General features: G+C 39.1%; 1 protein-coding gene across 2 annotated transcripts in view; it reads left to right on the forward strand.

Moving 5' to 3' along the window:
• lekr1 (Leucine-, glutamate- and lysine-rich protein 1) overlaps positions 1 to 24,406 on the forward strand; it is a 96,135-nt gene that overhangs the window by 35,242 nt on the left and 36,487 nt on the right. Inside the window, exons 5-8 of one of the 2 annotated variants that reach the window (XM_079873901.1) lie at positions 2,151 to 2,314; positions 12,408 to 12,593; positions 12,787 to 12,837; positions 16,503 to 16,584. In XM_079873901.1, the coding sequence (XP_079730027.1) occupies positions 2,151 to 2,314; positions 12,408 to 12,593; positions 12,787 to 12,837; positions 16,503 to 16,584 (483 nt within the window). The remainder of the gene's footprint in view (positions 1 to 2,150; positions 2,315 to 12,407; positions 12,594 to 12,786; positions 12,838 to 16,502; positions 16,585 to 24,406) is intronic. The other variant, XM_079873902.1, reaches the window with a different exon arrangement.

The raw sequence follows: 24,406 nt of genomic DNA on the forward strand, positions 1-24,406 counted from the left end.
GAGATTTCATACGTGTGTGTGTGTGTGTGTGTGTGGAGTTGGCGTCCTGTTTATCCACATTGAGACTTCTGGCTGCTCTTATCTGCCGCTGTCTCATGATGATGATGTAATGCTGGTGGGAATGAGAGGGGTGTGTGATGTAGTGCAGCCGAACTGACACACTTCTTCAAATCTACAAACCTCATTAAATCACCCAGTGCTGACACCCAGCCAGAAACTATGAGAAGCCAAAAAGACACAGACTGTCCCATAGAAAATGAATGGATTTCTAAATGAAGGTCCAGCAGGAGCATGTTCATCTAATCCTGTTCATCACAACACTAGTGCATACTGTATAAACAGCTGCTTACCAAATGTGTTTACCGTCAGCTCACTCAAGGATTATATGAAAATGTCAAATCATAACAAATGAGACATAGCTTAAAATGAACAGGAGTGCAAATATCCCACCCACACATAAACTGTAAACTTTGTTTATCTAGGCTTATGTCTGAACATCTAGTTTTGTGTTCAAAGACTTGACATACAATTTTAATGGATCAAAACTGATACACACAGCATGTCAAGGATTCAGAATCAACAGTGATTTCAGCATTGATTTTAATCTGTATTGATTGTGCTTGTTAATCAGATCACAGCTGAGACCTCTTTATTATCTCAATTGTTTCTCCTGAATATCATTGAGATTGAATATTGAATGAATGTGCTCAGATTGGCAAAGATACAAAAGTGTGTAATAAAAAGTCCCAGCAGATTTTAAAGGGATATTTCATCGCTGGAAAGATGAATGTGTATTTAAATTGGGTCATTTATGTAGTAGAAATGTGAAATTAGTTTAGAAGTTGGTGCCTTCTAGACTGAGATAAGCCAGAAAAATGTATTTTTGGCTCATGTGGATGAAAGACAACAACTCCCAGAATGCACTTGCTTCGCTGCCCTACGAGGCCACTCCCAAGCCACGCCTACCGGTTACAGAGGGCCGTATCGGGAGAAATGCTACTAGTCGACTGGAAACTGAAAAGACGGCGTTTTATCGTGAGATCCCCCTATGGGCGGGTTGAACACATGCGGGACGAGCTCCTCCTACTGGCTGTAGTCTCTCGCCTCTGGACAAAAGAGCCTCTGATGATGCAAAATGATGATTTTTGTGTCATCTGAGGTTTTTTCCCAGACACACAATACAGAAATCTCTCGTCTCAGGGGGACATGAGGGAGGGAAGCACGGTCACTCGAAAATACTACCGGGTTTCTACTGATACAAAGCTTAATGCTAATCGGTGAAGTATCCCTTTAATGTTCTTAAACGTCTTGATTTTTCTTGTCTCTTTGCTTCTATTCTCGTCTGGTCTTTTCTCTTCAAAATGAACTCAATTATTATTCACGGCAAAACAAGTTGGAAATAAGTGAGCAGCAATATAGTGTTGGTGAAAATCCCTATGCTGTCCACGCTGTTTAGATGAATATGTAAAACATTGTCAAATTGAGAAAACAGCCATTAAGAAAGCATCAGTCAAGTCACATCACTTTTATTTATATAGCACTTTATTCAACAGATTGAGCAAACTTGTCTTGAAAGTTCGCTCTGGCACGCTGTTCCGAACTCCCAAAACACACTCCAAACGAACTTCGTTTCGGCCAGATTTTGTTCAAAATAATGTCACACTGCTTTGTTCTCTTTAAAGTGAACTAAAACGTTTCATCTCTTCTTTTCCCATCAGCATTTAAAGCATCTCCTCAACTTTTCTTGTCATCTTGTCTTGTGTCTTCTCTTCAAACAGAACTCAAATGTTTCATCTCGTCTTTTCTCATCTTTTCTCTTTTGTTCTCGTCGACCATTTGATATAGTCTCTTTTCTTGTCTCGCCTCTTCCCCTCTTTTCAAAATGAACACAAACATTTCATGTAGTCACTTTTCTTCTCTACTTGTCCTTTCTCTTTTCTTCTTGTCTTCTCTTTTTCTCTTAGATTGCCATATGGCCAGTTTCCTGAGCCAGTATTGTTGTCTTGCACAAAAGCAGTGTAGAAGAAATGTAGTATTCTTCAGTATAAAATAGAGTCTTTTGAGTAATCGTCTTTGTGCGTGTGTGTGTCTGTGCGTGTGTGTCTGTGTGTGTGCGTGTGTCTGTGTGTGTGTGCACATGTGTGTGTCAGATCGAGGTTCGCACAGCAGCAGAGGCGTCTCAGGGAGGCTCTGGTCCTGCTTCAGTCGTCTCGAGGGGAGATGACGACTGTTAAGATCCAGTTAACTCACTTCCTGGAGACATGGGACAACAGCAAAGCACGGATACTGCAGAGTTGCATCAGTGCTGACGCAGGTAATTAAACACACACACACACACACACACACACACACACACACACACACACACACACACACACACACACACACACACACACACACACACACACACACACACACATTCTTGTACATCTATCTTTATGAGGACATTCATTGACACAATGCAATCTCTAGCCACTTACCCTAACCTTACCCATCACAACTAAGTGCCTAACCCGACCCCTGACCCTAAACCGACCCTTGACCTCATATAACCTTATCCCTAAAACCAAGTCTTGACCCTCAAACAGGCCTTTAAAGGCTCTCAGAGAGTGAGGACCGGCCAAAATGTCCTCACTTTACTCTCTGTGTCCTCACTCCAATGGTCGAAAACTCAAACTGGTCCTCACAAAGATAGTTGTAGAAGTACACACACACACACACACACACACAACAACCACTTGCTTGTGTCCTGTGAACTTTAGAAGACATGTGTATGTCTGTGCATGTCTAATACACACGTGTTCTGAGCAGATGCAGGCAGTCTCACGCACAGAACACACTCCTACACGCCAAGGGTGACAATCACAATATATCTTGTCATGGTCTGAAATTAAAATAGAACACACTCTCCCTCGGCCTGTGGGTGTGTGTGTGTTGGTGACTGTGAGATGTAGGGCACACTGTTCCCGCTGTGCTGAGATAATTGCAGTATAATGATAATAGAGGATGTGAGATATTTAATATCAGGGAGCTGGAAGAGAGGAGCGTGTCAGTGAATGTGCCTCACAGTATAGTGTGTGTGGTATTGGGAGTGTTGTGGGGCTGACATGTATTAAGCTCATCAGGGTAGTAAAACATTTTAGGAAAAAATAACAAATACACCTGTTCAACCTTTTGTTAATGCAAATGTCTATTCAGCCAATCACATGGCATGTGGACATGGTCAAGACGATCTGCTGAAGTTCAAACAGAACATCAGATTGGGGGAAGAAAGGTGATTTGGCTTTGAACGTGATTTTAATTTTTGCTTTCTTTTTCTAATTAATCTAATTATTCTGTACAGTTTTGAAGCTTTAATTTCAGAGTGTGGCTGTCCATGTTTTACTTTTTAAATTTTTTTATAGTAAAACCTGACAGACATATACTGCCTTTGGGGTCAGGAATATTTGTTTAATCAGCACTTTTGATCAAACGTGACATGTATAATGTGAATGTATCTCGGTTTTCACAGAAATATAAAGCAGCACGACTATTTTCAACATTTATGATAATCAGAAATGTTTCTTAAGCATCAAATCATCATATTAGAATGATTTGTGAAGGATCATGTGACACTGAAGACTGCTTTGATCACAGGAATAAATTACATTTGAACATATATTCACATAGAAAAACAGTTATTTAAAATTGTAATAATATTTCACAATTTTTACTGTATTTTTGATCAAATAAACAGCCTTGGTGAGCAGAAACAACTTTTGAACAGTAAAACATCCTCTCAAGGAAAACAGCTTAGTTAAAGGAGCTTAATGAATTGTTTGGTGTTAAAGGTTAAAGTTGGGAGAAGGGTTAGGCTTGAGGTTAGGGTCTGTATTCTGATGTGGTTCTCAAACTGCGGTGGTATACGGACTTCCCCCAGGTGGTATGTCACATGATGGGAAATTTATAATAATAATAAAACATTATATATTTTTTGTGTTCCATGTTTGATTTATAATATAAACTTTATATATTTTAATATAGCTTAAAATAGCATACAAGACTCTTGTGTCTACTAATGCATAATGTATATTCTTACTTCTGCCAGGGTTCCTTCGCAGTTTGGGAGAGGTATGGAATTTGATTTAAGTCATTTCCAGGTCTGGAAAAGTATGGAAAAAAGAAAACAAAGTGTGGAAAAATATTTTGTTTCAAGACTATTGTCCCTTATACAGTTTTCCAAAATATGAATTAATTAATTTCTAAAAATAAATTTGTCATACAAGAAGAGAGTTTTCATGGCAAAAGTTTAGTGATCGTTTAATGATTGTCAAACACGACTGAATGAATTCAAGGCGCACTTTTCATTGCACAAAACTGTTTGTCTTTACCAAAAATCTACAGTCTACGGTTTGGAAATTTGTATTACTTTGAGAAAACCAATGAAGAAAAAAAATATATATATTACAGGTGACTGTACTATATACTAAATAGAATACTGAAAATAATGCTGTATGAACCATTTATGTTAAATAAGTCTGAAAAATCTACAGATTCAACGGGTTGAAATTTTGAGTCTGGAAAAGTGTGGCATTTTGAAAAGAAAAATGTGTTTCTGGATGCGAATAGGAATTGTTTTCTTCAGACTGTGAGCTGGCACAGCCACTCTGATCAAAACACCACATTTTTATTCAGTGCACGAAGAAAAGGAAACAAAAAAGACACAGTGACAATCAAAACAGTATTATTGTGTTCATTTTATGAAGCACCTCCTTCAGAATGGCTTGTTTTGACACTGGATTCAGCGCTCCAGTTTGAGCATTGTGTCAGTAATGTAACCAGCCTGACAGAGCAGTTTCAAGCACTTCTTGGCATATGTTTTTTGTTAAAAATGTAGTATTAAAGCAAATTTTGTATTAATGTGTTTTAATTAGACATTTAAGTGGCGGAGTTTTAAAATTTAAATAATGAATACAACTCTTAGCAATCAATACACCCTTCATGATACTTGTAAATAATCTATTTTTATCGAAGATGTGCTGGGAAATTTACTGCAACGTGTCACACAGAGGAATGTGTTGCCGGTTTGGACGTTTGATGCTTCACTGCAGCTTTGTTGATTAAAATGTGAGCAATCAAGTTTAGTTTACTTTAATTCTAACCAGACTGAGATTTTGTTCTGAAAAATACTTGGTGTTCCTTGATTAAAGACTGGCATGTTTGAGGGGTCGGTGCAGATCGCCTTTTTCTGCTGTGTAATGCTTCCAGATTGGGCACGGGATTAGGGTTAGTTAGTTAGTTAGTTAGTTAGTTAGGGACATTCATGCAAATATGGTATGTGTGTGAGAGAGTAAAGGTGCAGTTAGGACTGCCACAATCATAAAGTTTTGTGCTGATGATTAATTGTCATACAAATTTTCAGTTTTGTTCATGTCACTTACAGTGTAAACCTAATACATCATTTATATATATATTTATATTCAGTTATACATTTGTACTCTGCATCGAAAATATGAACACGCTGTTGCATCTGTAATTTTTAAGGCTTATTTTGTGGCATTTTTATAGGGCATTTTATCAGTTATATGGCCTTAAAGATCGGTTACACTCACAGTGTGGATGAATCATGTTTGTGTTGAAGACTCAGGATCTATTGAAGAGAACTTATGCGACACAGAAACTCTTACAAAGCAAAAACACTCATTTTTGACCCATTAATGAAATGTAAGCGATCTCGCTGTTCGAAGTGCCTGTCATCAATGTGTCGTGAATAATTAAGCAAGGCATCTTCTCATGGGATGAGGATATAGGCCCATATTACATTTCTTAATGCTGTGAAAATAATATTTTAAAATCAATTTTCATTCAATTTTAATTTTGGTCCACTTTACATTCACACTGGAGCCCAGCAAACTAATATAATAATAAAAAACTACTTTTAGAGCATGAGACACAGTTTTGATAAACAGTCATGATTCTGGTTGTTTGGTGTTTTTGTTGGTTTGACAATTACTAGTGAACGGAAAGTGGATATTGGACCTTTTTTTGCCTGTGAAATTTCACCGACATGTTGCTAATGTGACTACAAATTAAGAGAGAGAATAGTTATAGTTGTCACGTTTGGTTTTTGTTTTCATTTTCATGTTTCATGTCTTTTATTTTGAAATTTGGCTTAGTCTAGTAGGTTGGTTCCTGCTTTTGTCATGTGATTCCCTTCCCGTCATGTGCTTCCTTTAGTCTCTTGTCTTATTGGTTCATTGTTTTATTGTGTTCAGGTGTTTCTTGTTCATTGTCTCTGGTCTAGTATTGTCCGTGTAATCTCAGTTGGTGAGTTGTTTTCATGTTCATGTCATTGACCATGTCAAGTAAAGTCTTAGTTTTACTCACTTTGGATTAAAGTAAATACACTACACTTGGGTTCAGCTGCGATTTGCCTTCAGTGGACTAATGTTCCCATAGTGAGGGCATAAGTGTCAGTATTTTTCAGTTGATGTATACAGAGATGTATTGTGCATGTAATTATGCTAAGAGATTGTTTGCATGTTTGAAGGCGTTTGTTCGGTTTATACATTGGCATGCAAATCGCTTCATGCACTGATACTAACGCATGCATACTTGTGTGTCGCTCAAAATAGTTTTGGTTAGCAGACGATTCAGGTGCCGTAGGGTGAGTTAACCTCTCGCTCACCCCATCACCTGTCTCCTCCCCACCAGCGTTCGGGACCGCCTTCCTTCTGCCTGTTGCACGTTCCATAAAGCTGCCAAATTCCTGCAAGTGCCTGCGTGTGTGTGTCATTGAGAGGTGAATGAGTACAAAAGGCTAGAATCCTTTGAACCAAGAGACAGGTATTTTGTTTACAGTAGCCTAAGGAGTGTTTAGGCTTTGCTTTTCGTGCTCCCTCTACCTGTCTTTCAGCATGTACGTGTAACACTTGCATTTTTGTAAATGTGCGTACGTTACGCTGTCTGCTTGTGTCGGTTCAACAGAAAGCATGTTAGGATGTTATATTTGGCTGTTTGTGTGCGTGTAGGTTCTGCTCTGCTCAAAAAGACAGCTCGTGTGTGTGTGTGCGAGTGAGCGAGTTGGTAATAGCCAAACCGATATGGGTGTGGGCGCAACAATTATGCGCTGCTACCTGTCTGTCTGCTTTCCACGGTCTTTAGACATGAGGGGAAGACGAGATGAGAGCAGAAAGGTGTATATAAAGGAAGGTGAAACATGACACAGGAAGAAAATTAGAAAAAGGATGAATAGAGAAGTCTTGTGTGTTATTTTCTGCTGTGCTGAAGTAGGTTTGGTCATACTTAAAGTATAAATAAACTATACAAAATAACCAGGTTTTGTATTTACCTACAAAATGAAGTTACCTGTAGGTCAATTGCATGACATCATTTTTTTTTTTTTCAATTGATTTATTCAAAAATACGTAAATTCACTCAAAGTGGACTTGAATACAAATAAATCCTCATTAATTAATACAATTCTTGAAAAAGTTTTAGTATGTTAGTAAAAGTATTTAAGAAAATGGAACACAATTCCAATTCCACACAGTGGTCCTGTCCCAAAGGAGTCCACACCTTCGTGACGTAATGCCGCTTTGACTGTCGGGTGTAAGTCTGATGCAGAGCTCGTCTCAGTGCAGGGTTGACGAGTGTGCTTCACGGGCGCATGTGACAAACTCCCTACAGTCTTGTGGGCTTAAAGGACACATGCATATGACGGCCATTGTAAGTCCACAAAGACTGCAAGTACACTGTAAAGGGTTAGTTCACCCAAAAATGAAAATTCGGTCATTAATTACTCTCTCTCATGTCGTTCCAAACCGGGAGGAACACAAATGAAGATCTTTTAAATGAAATCTAAGAGCTTTCTGTCCCTCCATTGACAGCTACGCAACTACCACTTTGACGCTTCAAAAAGTTCCTAAAGAGATCGTAAAACTAATCCATATGAATTGAGCAGTTTAGTCCAAGTTTTCTGAAGAGACTCGAATGATTTATATGATGAACAGATTTAATTTAGGCTTTTATTCACATATAAACATTCATCAACTCACACATCAGTTGTGGTAAACAGAAGCTCAAGCATTGCTCAAGCTTGATGAGCGAGAACCAATGAGGTTCATTCTCGTGTTACGCATCACGTTTGAGCTTCTCAAGAACCAATGAGGTTCATTCTCGTGTTACGCAGCGCGTTTGAGCTTCTCAAGAACCAATGAGGTTCATTCTCGTGTTACGCAGCGCGTTTGAGCTTCTCCAGAACCAATGAGGTTCATTCTCGTGTTACGCATCACGTTTGAGCTTCTCAAGAACCAATGAGGTTCATTCTCGTGTTACGCAGCGCGTTTGAGCTTCTCAAGAGCCAATGAGGTTCATTCTCGTGTTACGCATCACGCTTGAGCTTCTCAAGAACCAATGAGGTTCATTCTCGTGTTACGCATCACGTTTGAGCTTCTCAAGAGCCAATGAGGTTCATTCTCGTGTTACGCATCACGTTTGAGCTTCTCAAGAGCCAATGAGGTTCATTCTCGTGTTACGCAGCGCGTTTGAGCTTCTCAAGAACCAATGAGGTTCATTCTCGTGTTACGCATCACATTTGAGCTTCAGCAAGAACCAATGAGGTTCATTCTCGTGTTACGCAGCGCGTTTGAGCTTCTCAAGAACCAATGAGGTTCATTCTCGTGTTACGCAGCGCGTTTGAGCTTCTCAAGAACCAATGAGGTTCATTCTCGTGTTAGGCCGTGTGTCCACCAAACCGTTTTTACTCGCGGCTGGCGTGTTTTTTCAATTGTTTTCAATGGGAGCGCCGCGTTTTTAAAACGCCATGAGCGTAGCGAGGCGCTGAGCGTCTTTTTCACGCTGAAGCGCTCAGCGTTCGGCGTTTTTTACAGGTCGCCGAGAGTTGAAGAATGTTCAACTTTGGGTAAAACGCTGCGCTCATCACTGTCACTTTTTACCCAACCGACCAATCACAGTGGAGGAGGGGTGGGACTAATACCACACGCTGACAAAACGCTCTCACGCGCCCACAGCTGAGCGTTTTTAGCAGAGCGCCTAGCGTTTTCAGCTGGCTAAAAACGCTTTGGTGGACACACGGCCTTACGCATCACGTTTGAGCTTCTCAAGAACCAATGAGGTTCATTCTCATGTAACGCATCATGTTTGAGCTTCAGCAAGAACCAGTGAGGTTCATTCTTGTTACGCATCACGTTTTAGTCAAAAAACATTTGAGCTTCTCTTTATGTTCGCTGATCAATGCCCTGTCCCAAATGTCCAGGTTTCAGAAAGATGCTCACATTTGCCAAGCCCGACGAGCTCCGCTGCAGACTTCTACCCAACAGTCAAAGCAACATAACATCACTAAAGTGTGGACTCAGAGGAAGGCCTTGAAGGCTTAGGGTGCCATTTGAGACGGGGCCTATTTTTATTCTGGATGTTGTGTGTTTTAGTTGGTTTGTCCACCTTCTGCAATTACTAGTGAACAACTAAAGGGATAGTTCACCCAGAAATTAAAGTTATGTCATCAGTTGTGGTAAATGGATTACAGAATTACTAAAAAAAAACAAAAAAAAAAACAGACATTTCTCAAAATGTCGTCTTTTATGTTCCACAGAAGAAATGCATACAGGTTTGGAACGACATGAGGGTGAGTAAATGACGACACAACTTTCGTCCATTTAACAGATTAGTAAAAAGTTAAATAAATTGTTTGGGTGGATACTTTACTTTAAAATCCCTGTGAACCGGAAGTTGCAAACGACTTTTCTCCAGTGTTGTGACGTATTTCCAAGTGAAAGGGAATATTGAACAGAGGGCAGGGTTTTCCTTTAGCACTCCTCCTCTCCATCTCTGCTCATAGCAGACTAACGGTTTGAGGGGAGTGGTTAAAGGTTGTATCGGCGATTTCAGGCCCAAAAAAGGCCCAAACATGAATGATCACATTCATCTAATCTGTCCTAACGATCTGCAGCTGCCCGCCCCATAAGCAGGCCATCAAAAAAACGCGTCACTGTAGGCAGCCTAGGGTATGAAAAACAATTGGTTTCACCAACCACTCAAAACCAAAATAAATAGTGTTCCAACCAGTCACCGACAGGGGGTGGGTGTTGTGAGGTTTAAAACCTCACAACACCCACCCCCTGTCGGTGACTGGTTGGAACACTATTTATTTTGGTTTTGAGTGGTTGGTGAAACCAATTGTTTTTGTGTGCAGATCTCAGAGCCTAGGCTGATGCGTTTTTTTGATGGCCTGCTTATGGGGCGGGCAGCTAGCGGATCGTTAGGAAAGATTAGATGAATGTGATCATTTATGTTTGGGCCTTTTTTGGGCCTGAAATCGCTGATACAACCTTTAAGCATTTTCAACCCAAGCCGTCAAACTGACGTCATCAGAAAAGGAACGCCATTCCAGACTGGAAGTAACTTTTCAGATTTTGATTAAAGATTACCACGGCAAACAATTTTTTTCTGTGTATTAACTTGCACGGATTAATTGTTCACCACAAGACTAGCAATATGCGCTAACAAAGTAAATAGGGTCAATTTTGATTTCATGTAGACTTTAAAGTAAAGTGCAGCAAACAAATTCTTTTCACTGCTGTTTCTTGCAGGTTCAGCTGATCTCTCCTCCACACTGCTGCCTGTTGTCTGTAGAGAATAGTGCAACCAAGCACCTGATATAAACGCTTCTGAGGTGCACAGCAATGACTTCAACAAGACTTAACTTGTGCTCATGCTACACCCGTCACATACTACACCACTGACATTGAATCTTCAGATTAGTGCTTGATCAATGACCAGATCTGAGACTTTTACATTGGGTCTCAATCTCAGTATACAGTATTTGGTTACCATTTGGTGCTAGATAGCAACTCAAGTAACACTTTCTTAAAGTTTCAATAGTAAATAAAATACTTTCATTTTTTAAGTCGATATAGGTTTTATTCAGTAGTCTTTGGTACGGACTTGCCCCTACAGTTCACACAGCCTGGGAAAACCAAAAGCAAGTTCAGACATTCACACAGGGCAGGGCTTTAGATTGCACCCCCTTTATGCACACACACACACACATGCACACACACATTATGCACTAGTATGCTAAAGAGTTTCATCCAAAGCGTTCATTGAACCCTAACCCACGCTGGGTCAGCACTAGCAGCTGCTGTTCAGGTGCTTAGTCAGCTGAGAGAGACAGGTAGGGTTTGTGTGTGTGTGTGTGTGTGTGTTCATGAGACAGCAGGTTTGGAACTAAATTCAACTGAGTTGATGGTAACACCCCATGACCCGAAGTGCATCAATCAGCAGACAGAGGCTCGGCCTTTCTCTCTCTGTCCGCTCTGATCTATGTGCAAGCTCTTCATTGGTCTGGGTTGCTGACATGAATTACTGCGCCCGCTGTTGTTGTTAAAAGTTCTCTGGTATTTTCTCACCCATCAGAGAATTTAGTTGTCTTTGCTATGCCATGCACAAGCACTTTTCTAGAGTTATGAATTTTTATTGATTTACTTTGTGTGTCACTGGATGGATCTCAAAGGATTCACACAAAATATTTTCTCAACCGAAAAAAAAGTGGAGTAAATCAGATTGACTATTAAAAATTACACTTTTATAATATTGAAATTTTATATCATTAAAAATATCTCTTTCTATTGTAATCTATAGTAAAATGTAATTTATTCCTGTGATCAAAGCTGAATTTTCAGCATCATTACTCCAGTCTTCAGTGTCACATGATCCTTCAGAAATCATTCTAATATGATGATTTGCTGCTCAAGAAACATTTATGATTATTATCAATGTTGAAAACATTGTTGTTTATTTTTTGGGGGATTCTTTGATGAAATTTCAAAGAACAGCATTAATTGGACATAGAAATCTTTTGTAATCTTATTTTCATTTTTGATCAATTCAAGGCACCTTTTCTGAATAATAGCATTAATTTATTTGATTTTATATTATTATTTTATTATATAGAGATTACGGTTTTATTATTATTTTTTATTTTAAGTGTGGCCTACGACTTTATAAGTAAAAAAACAACAATATAATGGTAATAATGTTTTTATATGTCGCATAACTTTTTGTCCCACCGTGTTTATGTACTTTAGCCCTGCCCCAAATTCTCTGAAACTACTAGCATCCATTGAAACGGCCTGTGTACTGTGTCATTATACAGTCTGCTGTAGAGGGTGGGAACCATGCTGACCGGATTACCCTGCACCTCACTGAACTCATTGTGTTTCCAGCAGGTCAAATTAGTCTACGCTCAGGCATCTTGTTTTTATCATTATGTTTTGCATTTGAATTAATATCAGGAATACTTGCAGGACACAGCACTTCCACTACAAATTATGACAAACAATTGAAAAAGTCTAGTTTACATCTGACCTGATAAGTCTGACCACTTTCACACATGCATTTATTTCCAGAGTGTGCTCGTCTGAGTCTGGAAGTGGACGGGTTGCAGGCGGAGCTGAAGAGTCTGCAGGTGGAGGTGCCAGGTTTGAGGTTATACCTGAATCAAGCCAGAGAACAGATGCTGCAGTTGGAGAACCAGGTCCAGTCCCACAAACTACTGCAGAACCAATACCAAGAAGCCCAGACTCTCATACAGGGTGTGTAAACCCACAGTTTAAAGCTGAAGCGTGTCATTTTAGCACCATTAGTGGCACCAAACAGAACTGCAATTATGATAATATTACATTTAAAATGCTCAGGAGGTTTCACTTTCATTCTCTCGGTTTCCTCCATGTTTGTCTGTTTGCCATCCATGGAAATCCATGTACATCTGGTGCGTGTGTTGGACAGGTGTTTTGGGGTTGCAGTCTCACACCATTTCAGTATCCAGACATGCTTATGGTGTGTTTCACTAGCTTTTTCAGTTCTTGCGTGTGTGTTTGTATGGTGTTGAGCGTGTGCTTGTGTTAGACAGGTGTTTAACCCCCCTGCTTGTGTCTTTATGGAGCCTCTGAAACTCTCAGTAGTGCAGTTAACACTTTTGAAACGTTTCCCTTGTCAATAAGCCAACGGCGCCTAACCTCCATGAGCGGCAAACAAAGAAACATCACAAATGATTAACACATTATTCAGTTGTTTCTCCTAATCAGCAATGAGAATAAATGGAGACTTTTGTGTAAAGTTAAAGATTTTTCTCCAGAGAAAAAGACGGCAATAATCTCTCTTTCTCTAAAGTTTTGGAATAAATGATACAACACATTATAAAGTTGTTTATAAGGCATTATGCATGAATTATAATGCATTAAGAATACCCTTATAATGCTTTATAAATACAGGCTTCATAGAAAGTGTATAACATTATAAATATCTTAACAGTGACTTTTGAATAATTTAATGTGTCTTTGCTAAATAAAAGCATTCATTTTTTATTCTAATCAATCATACTGACCCCAAACTTTTAAATGGGTCTCTATATTCCAGGCCAAATGATCTGAGCTTCATTTTCAAGCTCTATACTCATATTGAATGGCAAAATGTGTCTCTTTTCTTTTTTTTCCCATAAGATTTTTAAGAAAACCTCTGAGAAAAAAATGAATACCTAAATGAAATGCGGCTAAGAACTCCGTTAAGTCTAAATATGAAAGAGCATAAAAATGTTCCTCTGAGAAGTACTTATTACCCTAGAATCAGTATTGAAGAAGATTGATTTTTCCGTCCCATGCGAGGCAAAAGAAAGGGAAAAAAAGGGAGCAAAACAAAGAGTGTATATAAGTATACCTTGATCTCGCCTGGTCATGTTACGGTGACCAGAGAGCAATTATCTGTATGCTTCTAAAGAGGAGAAGCCCCCCTCCTCTGCACTCTTCTACCCCATCCAGAAAATGTCACGCTGACACGGGCAACACAGTAGAGAGCACTTTCACCAGAAAAAGCACGACGTCACCTTAACCGGTCTCAGCCTCTCAGAGCCAGCCAGACAGCCGGTTCACCAACAAACACACAGAACAAAACAGCCCATTTTTCCTCTGAATAAAAGCCCTCTGGATTGAGCGTGTAGCGAATCGATGCGATCCCCCCCCCCACCAGCCTTTATGCAGTTCTGGAATATATCCTGTTGTGATTTAGCAGATCTGTTCGCCAGCACAAACAGTTTGAGAACAGAATGACCGCTTCCTCTGGACTGTGGTTTCAGGTGTTTATGACTTGGCCCTCAGTTCCTTCAGATACAAACACGTTTGTTTCCCGTAATTTACTGTGGTTTTACACCCCCTGTTCTCTATCTCTCCTTCTGCAGCTGCTGTTTTCACAGGGATGACGCAACAACCCAATCATTGTCTCTTCATTCGTTAAAGACAATGCTGTGGTGCTTTTTCTCGGGAGATGCGTCTTACTAATAATTTCTCCCTGGATCTCTGAAGTCTCAGCCTCTCTGGGGTATTTTTGTCCTGTGGTTTATGATGCTAATCATAAGGAGAGTAGGAGGAGAGGTCAGAACGACTCGCTTTGGTCGCTGGCAGTAAAGGGCAGCATCTCATCGACTTCATCCATTCAAACACGGACTCCTGACTGCGGTTACGTGTGTGTCCGCGTGTTCCTGCTCGTTACATTGACACCTTTGACACCTTTGCAAATTTCAATAATTCTTCATGCAAACTGGTTCATCTTATCTCTTGTGTGTCTCGTCTAATTTGTTTTCTGTTCGTATTGGCACCTGAAAAGAGCCGTTTATCCGTGCATTATTAATAACCTTTGACAGTCATATAACCACAACTCTGCATGTAGTTTGAGTATAGGCAATAAGAAAATCATAAAAATAGTAAATAGATTTGTTACCTCAATTATCACTTTCAGTCATTTGTAATATATTTGACTTAAATAGTATATAGTATATTTGACAAAACATGTCATTAATGTTCATAAAGTGCATTTTCTAGATTTCTTTTGTCACAATCTGTGATGCACTTGAGTTGGTATTAGATTTATTCTGCCTGTAATGAATTCAGTGCAATTCATTTCAAGTGTGGTTAAAAATGAGGGGAGTTTAAATTCATACATTTATATTACTTTAATGGCATTTATTTTAAAGAAAGATAGCATGAGCAAGCAAATATTTTACGCAAAACATGTTGTGATATAATAAATATAAATATTACCACCTTTAATACATATTACCACCTTCTTTACCAGTGGATCTTTCCAGTCAGTTTGATCAGGATTTTTAAAAGTTATTTTAATTCTAAATGATTCAATAATCATTTTATGAACCAGTTTGACCGATTTATTGGAAATTAAAATCACTATGGCTTGCAGGCAAGTTTCATATTCCCACCTTTTTTGACCAGTTCGTTTCCATGATTTATGACCTTCCCGGTCATACGATAAGGATTTGTTTAAAAGTTATTTTAATTCAGATCGATTTGATAATCATTCAGGTCATTAAGTGAACGAGTTTGATAGATTTATTGATAATGAACTGCCTCAAAAGAACAATTCACTCCCAAATCTAACAACAACAAACTTGCAAGCGAGTTTAATTCCACATAAGCTCTACATATGAGCAATAGCTGTACAGAAACACATATTATTCACAATGGAAATTTCCATGATTTTTAAGCTCTTTCCAGGTTTCCATAACTAGTCGTGGAAGGTTTTTGTCCACATGTCAAAGGTTTTTTGGAACTAGTTCACTATGACCTGTTAGGATTTGAGAGGAACTTCACAGCCACTAAAAATCACCTTGAGACCAGGTATTAAAGTGGCATTCATTCTGAGAAAAGCTCTAACATCATTTGTTTGCAGACGCCTCTTGGTTTTGTTATCTAATTAAATGACATACATTTTAAGTGTAGCTTGGCCACTTTAAATACTAATGCTGTCATCACACAAAGCAAGTTAAAGAGTGGTTTGTACGGCCGTATTTTGTGACTTTAGTGACGACGTCCCACGTGTCAGTGACTCCAGTAGCACAACTCTAAATCTGTGGCTAGTCTGACTCCTACGGTTTCCTGTCATCCTTCCTCCCTCTTGTCTTTTAAAATATCTCCTGTTTCAAACCCTTGGCCGTTTGTCCTCTGTCAGGATAATGAGAGCGGGTCCGACTCCTGAATGCTGCATCGGATGTCAGCGAGCCGAGATGATGAATGAGAATGCTTTCACTGGCCCGTGTTTGGGTGTAGAGTTCGCCCTCAATTATGTCTTCTGGCAACCGATAGGCTCCAGATTATGCTTCAGTGCTTCATGAGAAATACAAAGCAGTGAGGGAGAGAGAGAGGAAAAAGAGAATTACATTTATTGGCAGGGGAGGAAGCGGATGAATGAGGAAAGAAAACCAGAGGAACATTTATAGCTAGTGACAAAAGACAGTGAGACAAAAATCTGTTTGTAACTTTTGCCAACTGTAAATGTTGAGCCAAGTCGGATTTATTATCGTGAACATTTCTGTGTTACACGAGTTTCCTGAAGCATTCCTTAGTCACCTGATCAACACTGTTAAGCCTGTTAAGGGCACATGGTGTCATGTTATTGATGTTTTACAGGGTACATCAAGGATTTTTTTGTTTTTACAGGCCTGAAGGAGGAGGCGAAGACTCTGAAAATAGATCTCCAGAACAGCATGCATGAAAAAGAGCATGTGAAGAAACTCCTAGAGTAAGTTATTTTTTAATAGTCTACATTTTCAGTGCATAAATTAAAATGGTAATAAATTAACATGGTAATATTTTGAGGATAATCATGGTTTTTCCATTATTCATATATATATATATTTTTATTTTATTTTATATATACTGTTTTTCAAAGAAGTCTCTTTTGCTCACATATTTATATGACTAAAAATACAGTAAAATCAGTAATATTGTGAAATATTATTACAATTTAAAATATCTGTTTTCTGTTTGTATATATTTTAAACTGTAATTCATTCCTGTGATCAAAGCTGCATTTTCAAGATCATTACTCCAGTCTTCAGTGTCACATGATCCTTCAGAAATCATTCTAATATGATGATTTGATCTTTTGTAACATTGTAAATGTCTTTACTGTAACTTTTGATTAATTTAATGCATCCTTTCTGAACAAAACTATGGATCTCAGAATATATACAGTATATGTATATATAAATGTACTGACCCCAAACTTTTTAAAAATGAACAAATTAACTGGTTTAATTCCATGATCAAAGGACCGTTCACACTAAGATCTATAACTATAAAGATAGCTATATTAGCGTCACACCAGCGGACGATGTCGTTCTGTTTATTATAAGTGTGCTGCAGTTTTGTCGCTTTAAACGCTCGAGCTCTTTGAACCAGAATGTATTCTGATTCGCTCTCACTGTTTTTAATCATTCATCAGCTTGAAAAAAAATCGTTCTGAAAGTGATTACAATGATATTGTTTCTCCGTGCCGTAGTTGTTATAGTTGTGGTTATATTTAGAATTTTTTTAGAACTATATCTTTATCGTTTTCATTATAGTTATCGTCCTTGGTGTGAACAGACCTTTTATCAACCTGACTTAAACAGGATAGAAAGCACTTCTTAACAAAAAAAGGAAAAACTAGGTAACTAGGCTGACTAGGCTGACTAGGTAGGCAGCTCACTAGGTTTTGTAGCACAACTTTAGGGCCCTATTTTAATAATCTAGGGCGCAAGTTCACTTAGTGCGTGTCCGAATCCACTTTTGCTAGTTTAACGATGGGGAAAATGGTCGGCGATCCCGGCGCATGCTCTAAAAGGGTTGTCCCTATTCTCTTAATGGGTGTGTTTTGGGATTTACGTGTGTTAAACCAATCAGAGTCTCATCTCCCATTCCCTTTAAAAGCCAGTTGCGCTCGCACCATGGCGGATTCGCTATTTACATGACGGAATTTGATAGTGCCAACAATGCGCCTGAACACACCTCGTTTTCAAACCAGCATGCCCATGGGCGCACAAATGGGCGCAAATGCATTTGCTATTTAAACAACGCGGCGCAGGACGTGAAAATGATTGGCGCTGCATTGCGCCGGGTGTAAGATAGGGGACTGTAACAGTATTCATGATACGCACACACGCATGAGTGCTAATGTTATTTCAGAGGTTGACACACATTAGGTGGAGTATTCTTAACAAGTGTTTCATCCTGATTTACCCAGAATTCAGTGTTCTACTCTTCATCATACACACATACACACATCCAAACATTCCATTACAGCTCAGTATAAAAGCTTTATCTATAAAACTCCCCCTCCTCACCTCGAGAATGATTTAATGTGTGGGGAAGAGGAAAGAGCAGTATTTTATGATTTCCTCAGTTGGGTAACAGCCATCCATCTTCCTCCCAGTCTGAGAGAAGCCGTTTTGTATTATATTTGCATACAAATGCACTGCCGTTCACACCAAACAAGAATATTTATTTAACCAAAGAGATCAGGATATCTTCCTTGGAATATGTGATGTATCTCCTCGTGAAGGGGGTTTATTTTCTTTTCTTGCTGGAGGTGCAGAAGGAGCGAAGACAAGACATGCGAGCTCTGTGACCTGGCAGCGCTTGAGGAAGAAACATTTTTGTTGAGTGTCAGGTGTTGCTTCACACTCCGCACACCTCCCTCGGGTTCATCACATTACACACACTGACTCAACGTTGGCTCATACTCCTTTTATAATCTATCCCAACTTCTGTTTTTCTGGCTGCTTTTCTCCCTTTGTAAGCGAAGGAGCCTCGCGGTGTGTGTGTGTGGATGAGCTGTCAGAACGCTTTGTGGCAGGACAGTGTGTGTGATGTGACAGTGGGAGAGCTGGTGTCGCTGTCAGGGTCGCTCTGGCATTGACAGCTGTGTGTGTGTGTGCGACAGGGGCTCGTCGCGTGCTGGTTCTTCCTGCCGTCTGCAATAATGTAGTTTGGAAGATTGATAAACAGATCTGATGCAGCCAACAGCCCTCCATCTTTACAAAAACACACTGTATGTACACTAAAATATGTTTTTTTAAAGAAATTAATACTTATATTCAGCAAGGATGCATTAAATTGATCACAGTAAAGACATTTATAATGTTTAAAAGATTTTTTTTAAAATAAATGCTGTTCTTTTGAACTTTACATTCATCTAAGAATCCTGAAAACAAAAATGTGTGCGCGTGTGTGTGAGCGTGTGTGTGTAATGTTTGAGAGAGAGAAATTATACGGAAATTGAATAACTGAAGCTATTTTTGCATCTAAATAAAAACTTTCGGTTGTGCGATCAAACACAATCTTACTGAAAGCTCATTTTTTGAGATATCAACCTTAAGTTTGGACTCACTGTCTTCTGCAGAACATAAACGTGTTTAAATGCTTTCAGATCCAATATGGTTTTGGACAAATGGACAAAACCAGTTCTTCAAAACATTTTCTTACTGTAGATTTTCCAAAAGAAGAAAGTAAGTTATACGATGTGAGGGTGAGTAAATGATGACAGAATTTCCATTTATTTTTTTTTATTTTTTTCAATCCCTTTAACCTAATTTAACTTATACAAGCCAATAATAACACCTGAATTATTCAACTTTCTCAGTAAAGACACTTTTTTCTTTTTCATGAGAGAACTGTAGACCTCATGAATTAGATTGCGCTCGGCAATTGCTAGAACAGCATGACGTGTGTGTGTGTGTGCGGAAACTTGTGCCAAAGCTTTGATATCTCCATATCAGGGAAGAAAGAGCAGTGTTTGTATGCAGCATGTGTTCCCATGACAACTATGCAACCTCTAACCCTATTTCACACATATCACACACACACATCTGCCGAGCTGGTTTGTTTCCCTGGCTACGCTGATACATGTCAGAAATAGTTAGGGGTTATTTAAAATACTCATGGAGTGACAGACCACCAATGTGATTAACCTGCGGGGAGAGAGAGAATGGAAAAGAGCAAGACAAAGCGATAAAGGGGATGAAAACTTTTGTAAATGAGCTGGACCTCCGCCCGGTGAGATATGAAGTGATAAACAGTATAAGCTAAGAAAGGTGAATATGCAAAACATTTCACTGGACCTTCTCAACTGATGAACTGAACTCAGTTACCTGGAGTTTAGATATCACACCCTGTTATATTCACAGTTTTTCAGCAGAAAAACATGATACCTGGTCTTGCATGTCTCACTACGCTTCAGTAGTGTGAGAGTAGCGCCTCAGGCATGAAGCGTGTGTGTGGAAACTCGTAACACTCTCTAAGAAATAGACTCTCTCAGATTCCACCTCCATTTGTTACCCATTAATAAACCTCAAAGAAGTGCTGTCCAGCCCTTATTATAGGAGACAAAAGAAGAGAATGACAGGGAGAGAACATGTTATTATACCATTATTTTTTTCTTGTATACCTTTTGCTTATATAGATTTTTTTTCATTTTGTATTTACGTGGACTGGAATGAGCAATAAAACCTCATTCTTATTCAACTCAACTGAATAATTTGGGCCTTGTAGTTAATTATTCAAATTAAATGTATTTTAATGTACCAAGTTTGAAGGTTCATCATTTATAGCATTAGCTGATTTGAGTTTCTTTCATATGTGAACAAAATATAACTGAAATATACCCAAATCATGAATCAGAGTAAATCTGTATCAATTCTCAGCCATTGTTTGGGTGGTGCCTAGATGTGGCTAGATTCCCTTCTTCACAGTTTCTGCTTTTTTTTTTTTTTGTTTGGCCTTTTCCCCCAGTCACTCAGGAAGGTGATAGCACACCTCTTCTGAACAAGGTGCATAATTTGAGGGATAATTCATATCTTTATTGCTTTCTGCTACAGTTCAGTGCTTATGGTTAGGGGTTTAATCAAATACATTAAAGGGCTAGTTCACCCAAAAATGAAAATTCTGTCAGTAATTACTCGCCCTCATGTTGTTCCAACCCCGCAAGACTTTCGTTCATCTTCGGAACACAAATTAAGATATTTTTGATTAAATCTGAGAGCTGGATCCCTCCTTCATAGGCTTCTATGTAATCAACATCTGCCATCCCAGAAAGTTAGTAAAGACAATGGTTAAAATAGTCCAAGTGACTACAGTGGCTCAACCTTAAGTTTATCAAGCGACGAGAATACTTTTTGTGCGCAAAAAACCCAAAAATAACGACTTTATTCAACCATCTCTTCTCTTCCATGTCATTCTCCTGAGCTGTTGATGTAGTGTAACAGCGCAGCGCATCTGGGTTGGACGTCAGAGCGTAGGCTCACTATTGGCCGACGCTGGTCATGTGTGTGATGTGTGTGATGCTGGCCAATAGTGAGCCTGCGTTCTGACGTACAACCCAGAAGCGCTGCGCTGTTACACTACGTCAACTCACTCAGAGAAACACACAGAAGAACATGAAGAGTTGAATAAAGTCGTTTTTTTTTTTTTTTTCGCACAAAAAGTATTCTCATCGCTTGATAAACTTAAGGGTGAGCCACTGTAGTCACTTGGACTATTTTAACGATGTCTTTACTAACTTTCTGGGATGGCAGATATCGATTACCTTGCAGCCTATGGAGGAGTGAGCCAGCTCTCAGATTTCATCAAAAATATCTTAATTTGTGTTCTGAAGATGAACGAAAGTCTTACGGGGTTGGAACAACATGAGGGAGAGTAATTACTGACAGAATTTACATTTTTGGGAGAACTAACCCTTTAAGTATGAGTGTAACGAAGTTAAAAGGCTCAGGGAACATGGAGGTGGGAACAAACTTTAAACTAAAGTAAAGTGGCAGACCCTCACGGACGACTGCTGCACAATCATAAACACAACACAACTTAGGCCACACCAACACAGGTCATTTCAAAACCGCAGCTTTTTCTATGAAGTTTGGCTGTTCGTCCACACGCAAACACAGTATCCGGTCACTGAAACCTAACTTTTTTGAAAACTCCTGCCAGGTTGAAGATTTTCAGAAACTCGGGTTGCAGTGTTGTCGTGTAGAGGGTGAAACCGGAGATTTTGGCTTGTGACGTCGGAGTGTGCGCTGTTATCTCCTTTGTTTACATGAGGCGAGTCTGTGCAATGGCGGATGTAGCCAAAATATTTCCGCTAATAACTGTGCTAACAAGGCTTATAACATGTATACAGATACATGCACAGTTCTCCCATTACATTGCGGAATAATCAGAGAGCAATACCACGCAGGTCACTGCTAATGACAACATGTTGTTAGCCGACCAGAACCGGTAATAACCTGTTTTTCAGGCTTCTGATTGGCCATTATGGCTTTAAGGTTAGGGTTATATCGACACCTGTTGGTTTGGCATGCTCTTGACAGCGCTTCATAGCGTTTTTTTGCGTTTTCTTGTGGACAGAGATTTCTTTAAACCATGCTTGTGTGGACACGATTTTGTTTTTTAAACGAAGGAGGAAAAACTCTGTTTATAAAAATACCCGTGTACGTGTGGAGTAGGCCTTAAAGTCCTCTCGTCTTGCACTGTCATCACTCCTCCTTTAATCCTTCTGGAGATCCTCCGTGAGACTCGAGACCGGTGTGGGACGCACATGACGCTCATTTGTAATTGCTCCGTTCCCACGGCTCTCGGCCCCGCCCTGCTTGCCACGATGAGCTAAAGTCACTCAGATCATTTATTTCTATCAAATCTGATTCATTCTGAGTCAGAGGCAGGCTTCTAGTGAGCATGTGAGAGTTACAGATTGCGTTCTTGTTTTCAGGTCCACATGACCTGACATCTGCCATGTTTTCATCCAAACGGAGACATCCATCTTTAACATGTTAATCCCATAATCACTTTCTCTTTTTCCTCTCTCTCTCCCCTTTCCTCTCCCCCTCACTCTTATCTCTAGTGTCACAGAGATCCAGGGGAAATAAAAGGTTATCTTAACCCGCTGTCAGATAGCAGTGTGTCACAGAGCTCAGCAAAACCTTCAGGCAACCATAATAAACAAAGAAAGAAAGGTCTTCACCAAACCTCCATAAGACGCTCGCTCGGCTCAGCTGGGAGACACCAGCTCCCCAGTTTCTCCCCAGACTGGTGTTGAGGGAGCCAGTGGAGTAGGATGGGGAGTGTTGGTGTGAGTGGGTGAAAAATATTTGTGAGTTGGTCTGATGGGGGGGGGATTCAGAAGGCTTAGCAGTTGACAGACGACACCCGCAGGGAATCTGTGCCGTGCCGACCTTGAGAAAGAATTGGAGAAACTAGAGAACGAGGGAATGAGACAGAGAGCGAGAGACTGATTGTTATTCAACTTAGCAATGCAGGGATTTCTCTGCTATGTTGTGCTTTAACATCAGGCCCCAGGAGCAAGAAAAGAAGAAAGAGGAGAGGAGAGTTTCGCGTTTATTAGCAGCCGGGCTCAGACATGCAAGGTCTGCACTTGTGTCCTGATCGACAGGAAGGTCAGTCTGAGAGCCAGAGGGAGAATGTGTCCTGTGTGTGAAGTTATCTGGGTTGAGTGGGGCAGATTTTACCTTCATTGCTGGAACGAGGGAATTTCTAGCCAGTTTTGATAAGCCATGCAATCATTATTTTCATGTTATATCCGATAACCAGCAAATAGCCAAGTTCTATACTATACTATCTTTCAAAAGATTATTTAAAAGTAAATTACATTTTAAGATATATTAACAATATATTAGTTAAAATTACATTTGTATAATATTTCACAGTATTACTGTTTTTACTGTATTTTTGATCAAAAACAAATGCAGCCTTAGTGAGAGACCTCTTTCAAAAGCATTAAAAAACTATAAAAAATATCTTACAGACCCCAAACCTTTGAAGTGTTATTATTTCGTATAAATAAATTAAAGCACAAAAAACTAAAATCAGTCATTTCTAATGCTACATTTTAATATACAGTGTAAAAAAATAGAAATTAAAGGTACACTGTAACTTTTGGCCCTCTAGCAGTTAAAAAACAAAAGATGTCAACCTTTCTCACTCATTGTGATATTATATTATATTATATTATATTATATTATATTATATTATATTATATTATATTATATTATATTATATTATATTATATTATATTATATTATATTATTAACATTTTATAATATGTTATATTATATTATTGTTTTTATAATATAATCGATGGCAACTCCCGACCATGAAAGAAAAACAAGAATGTGGGTTTACATGTACATATGGAGTAAATATTTAGATGTTGCATGACACAATTGCTTGACTAGCATGCAGAATTTGAGAACATCATGGTGAATTAATGAGTCAAAGCAATGACAGAGTGATAGACACACATGTAAACACTGTCTGGCACGCATTAAACGAAAGCACGCTCATGCACACACAGGCATATAATAGCCCCCTGTTAGCATATTAATAGTCTCGCTTTGCCAGACTTTTGACTGGATGAAGTTTGGACCACTTTGCAGATTATTGTGGCATGACATACAGTACAGAGGCCGTCTATCTGACGTGTTTCGTTATGGGTAAACCTGAATAATAAGGATCCATGTATTAACATTAGTTATCATTAATTAAGATTAATACATGCTGTAGAAGTATTGCTC

This window comes from Squalius cephalus (assembly GCF_949319135.1).
Source record: "Squalius cephalus genome assembly, chromosome: 6".
In the NCBI taxonomy this organism is placed as follows: Eukaryota; Metazoa; Chordata; class Actinopteri; order Cypriniformes; family Leuciscidae; genus Squalius; species Squalius cephalus.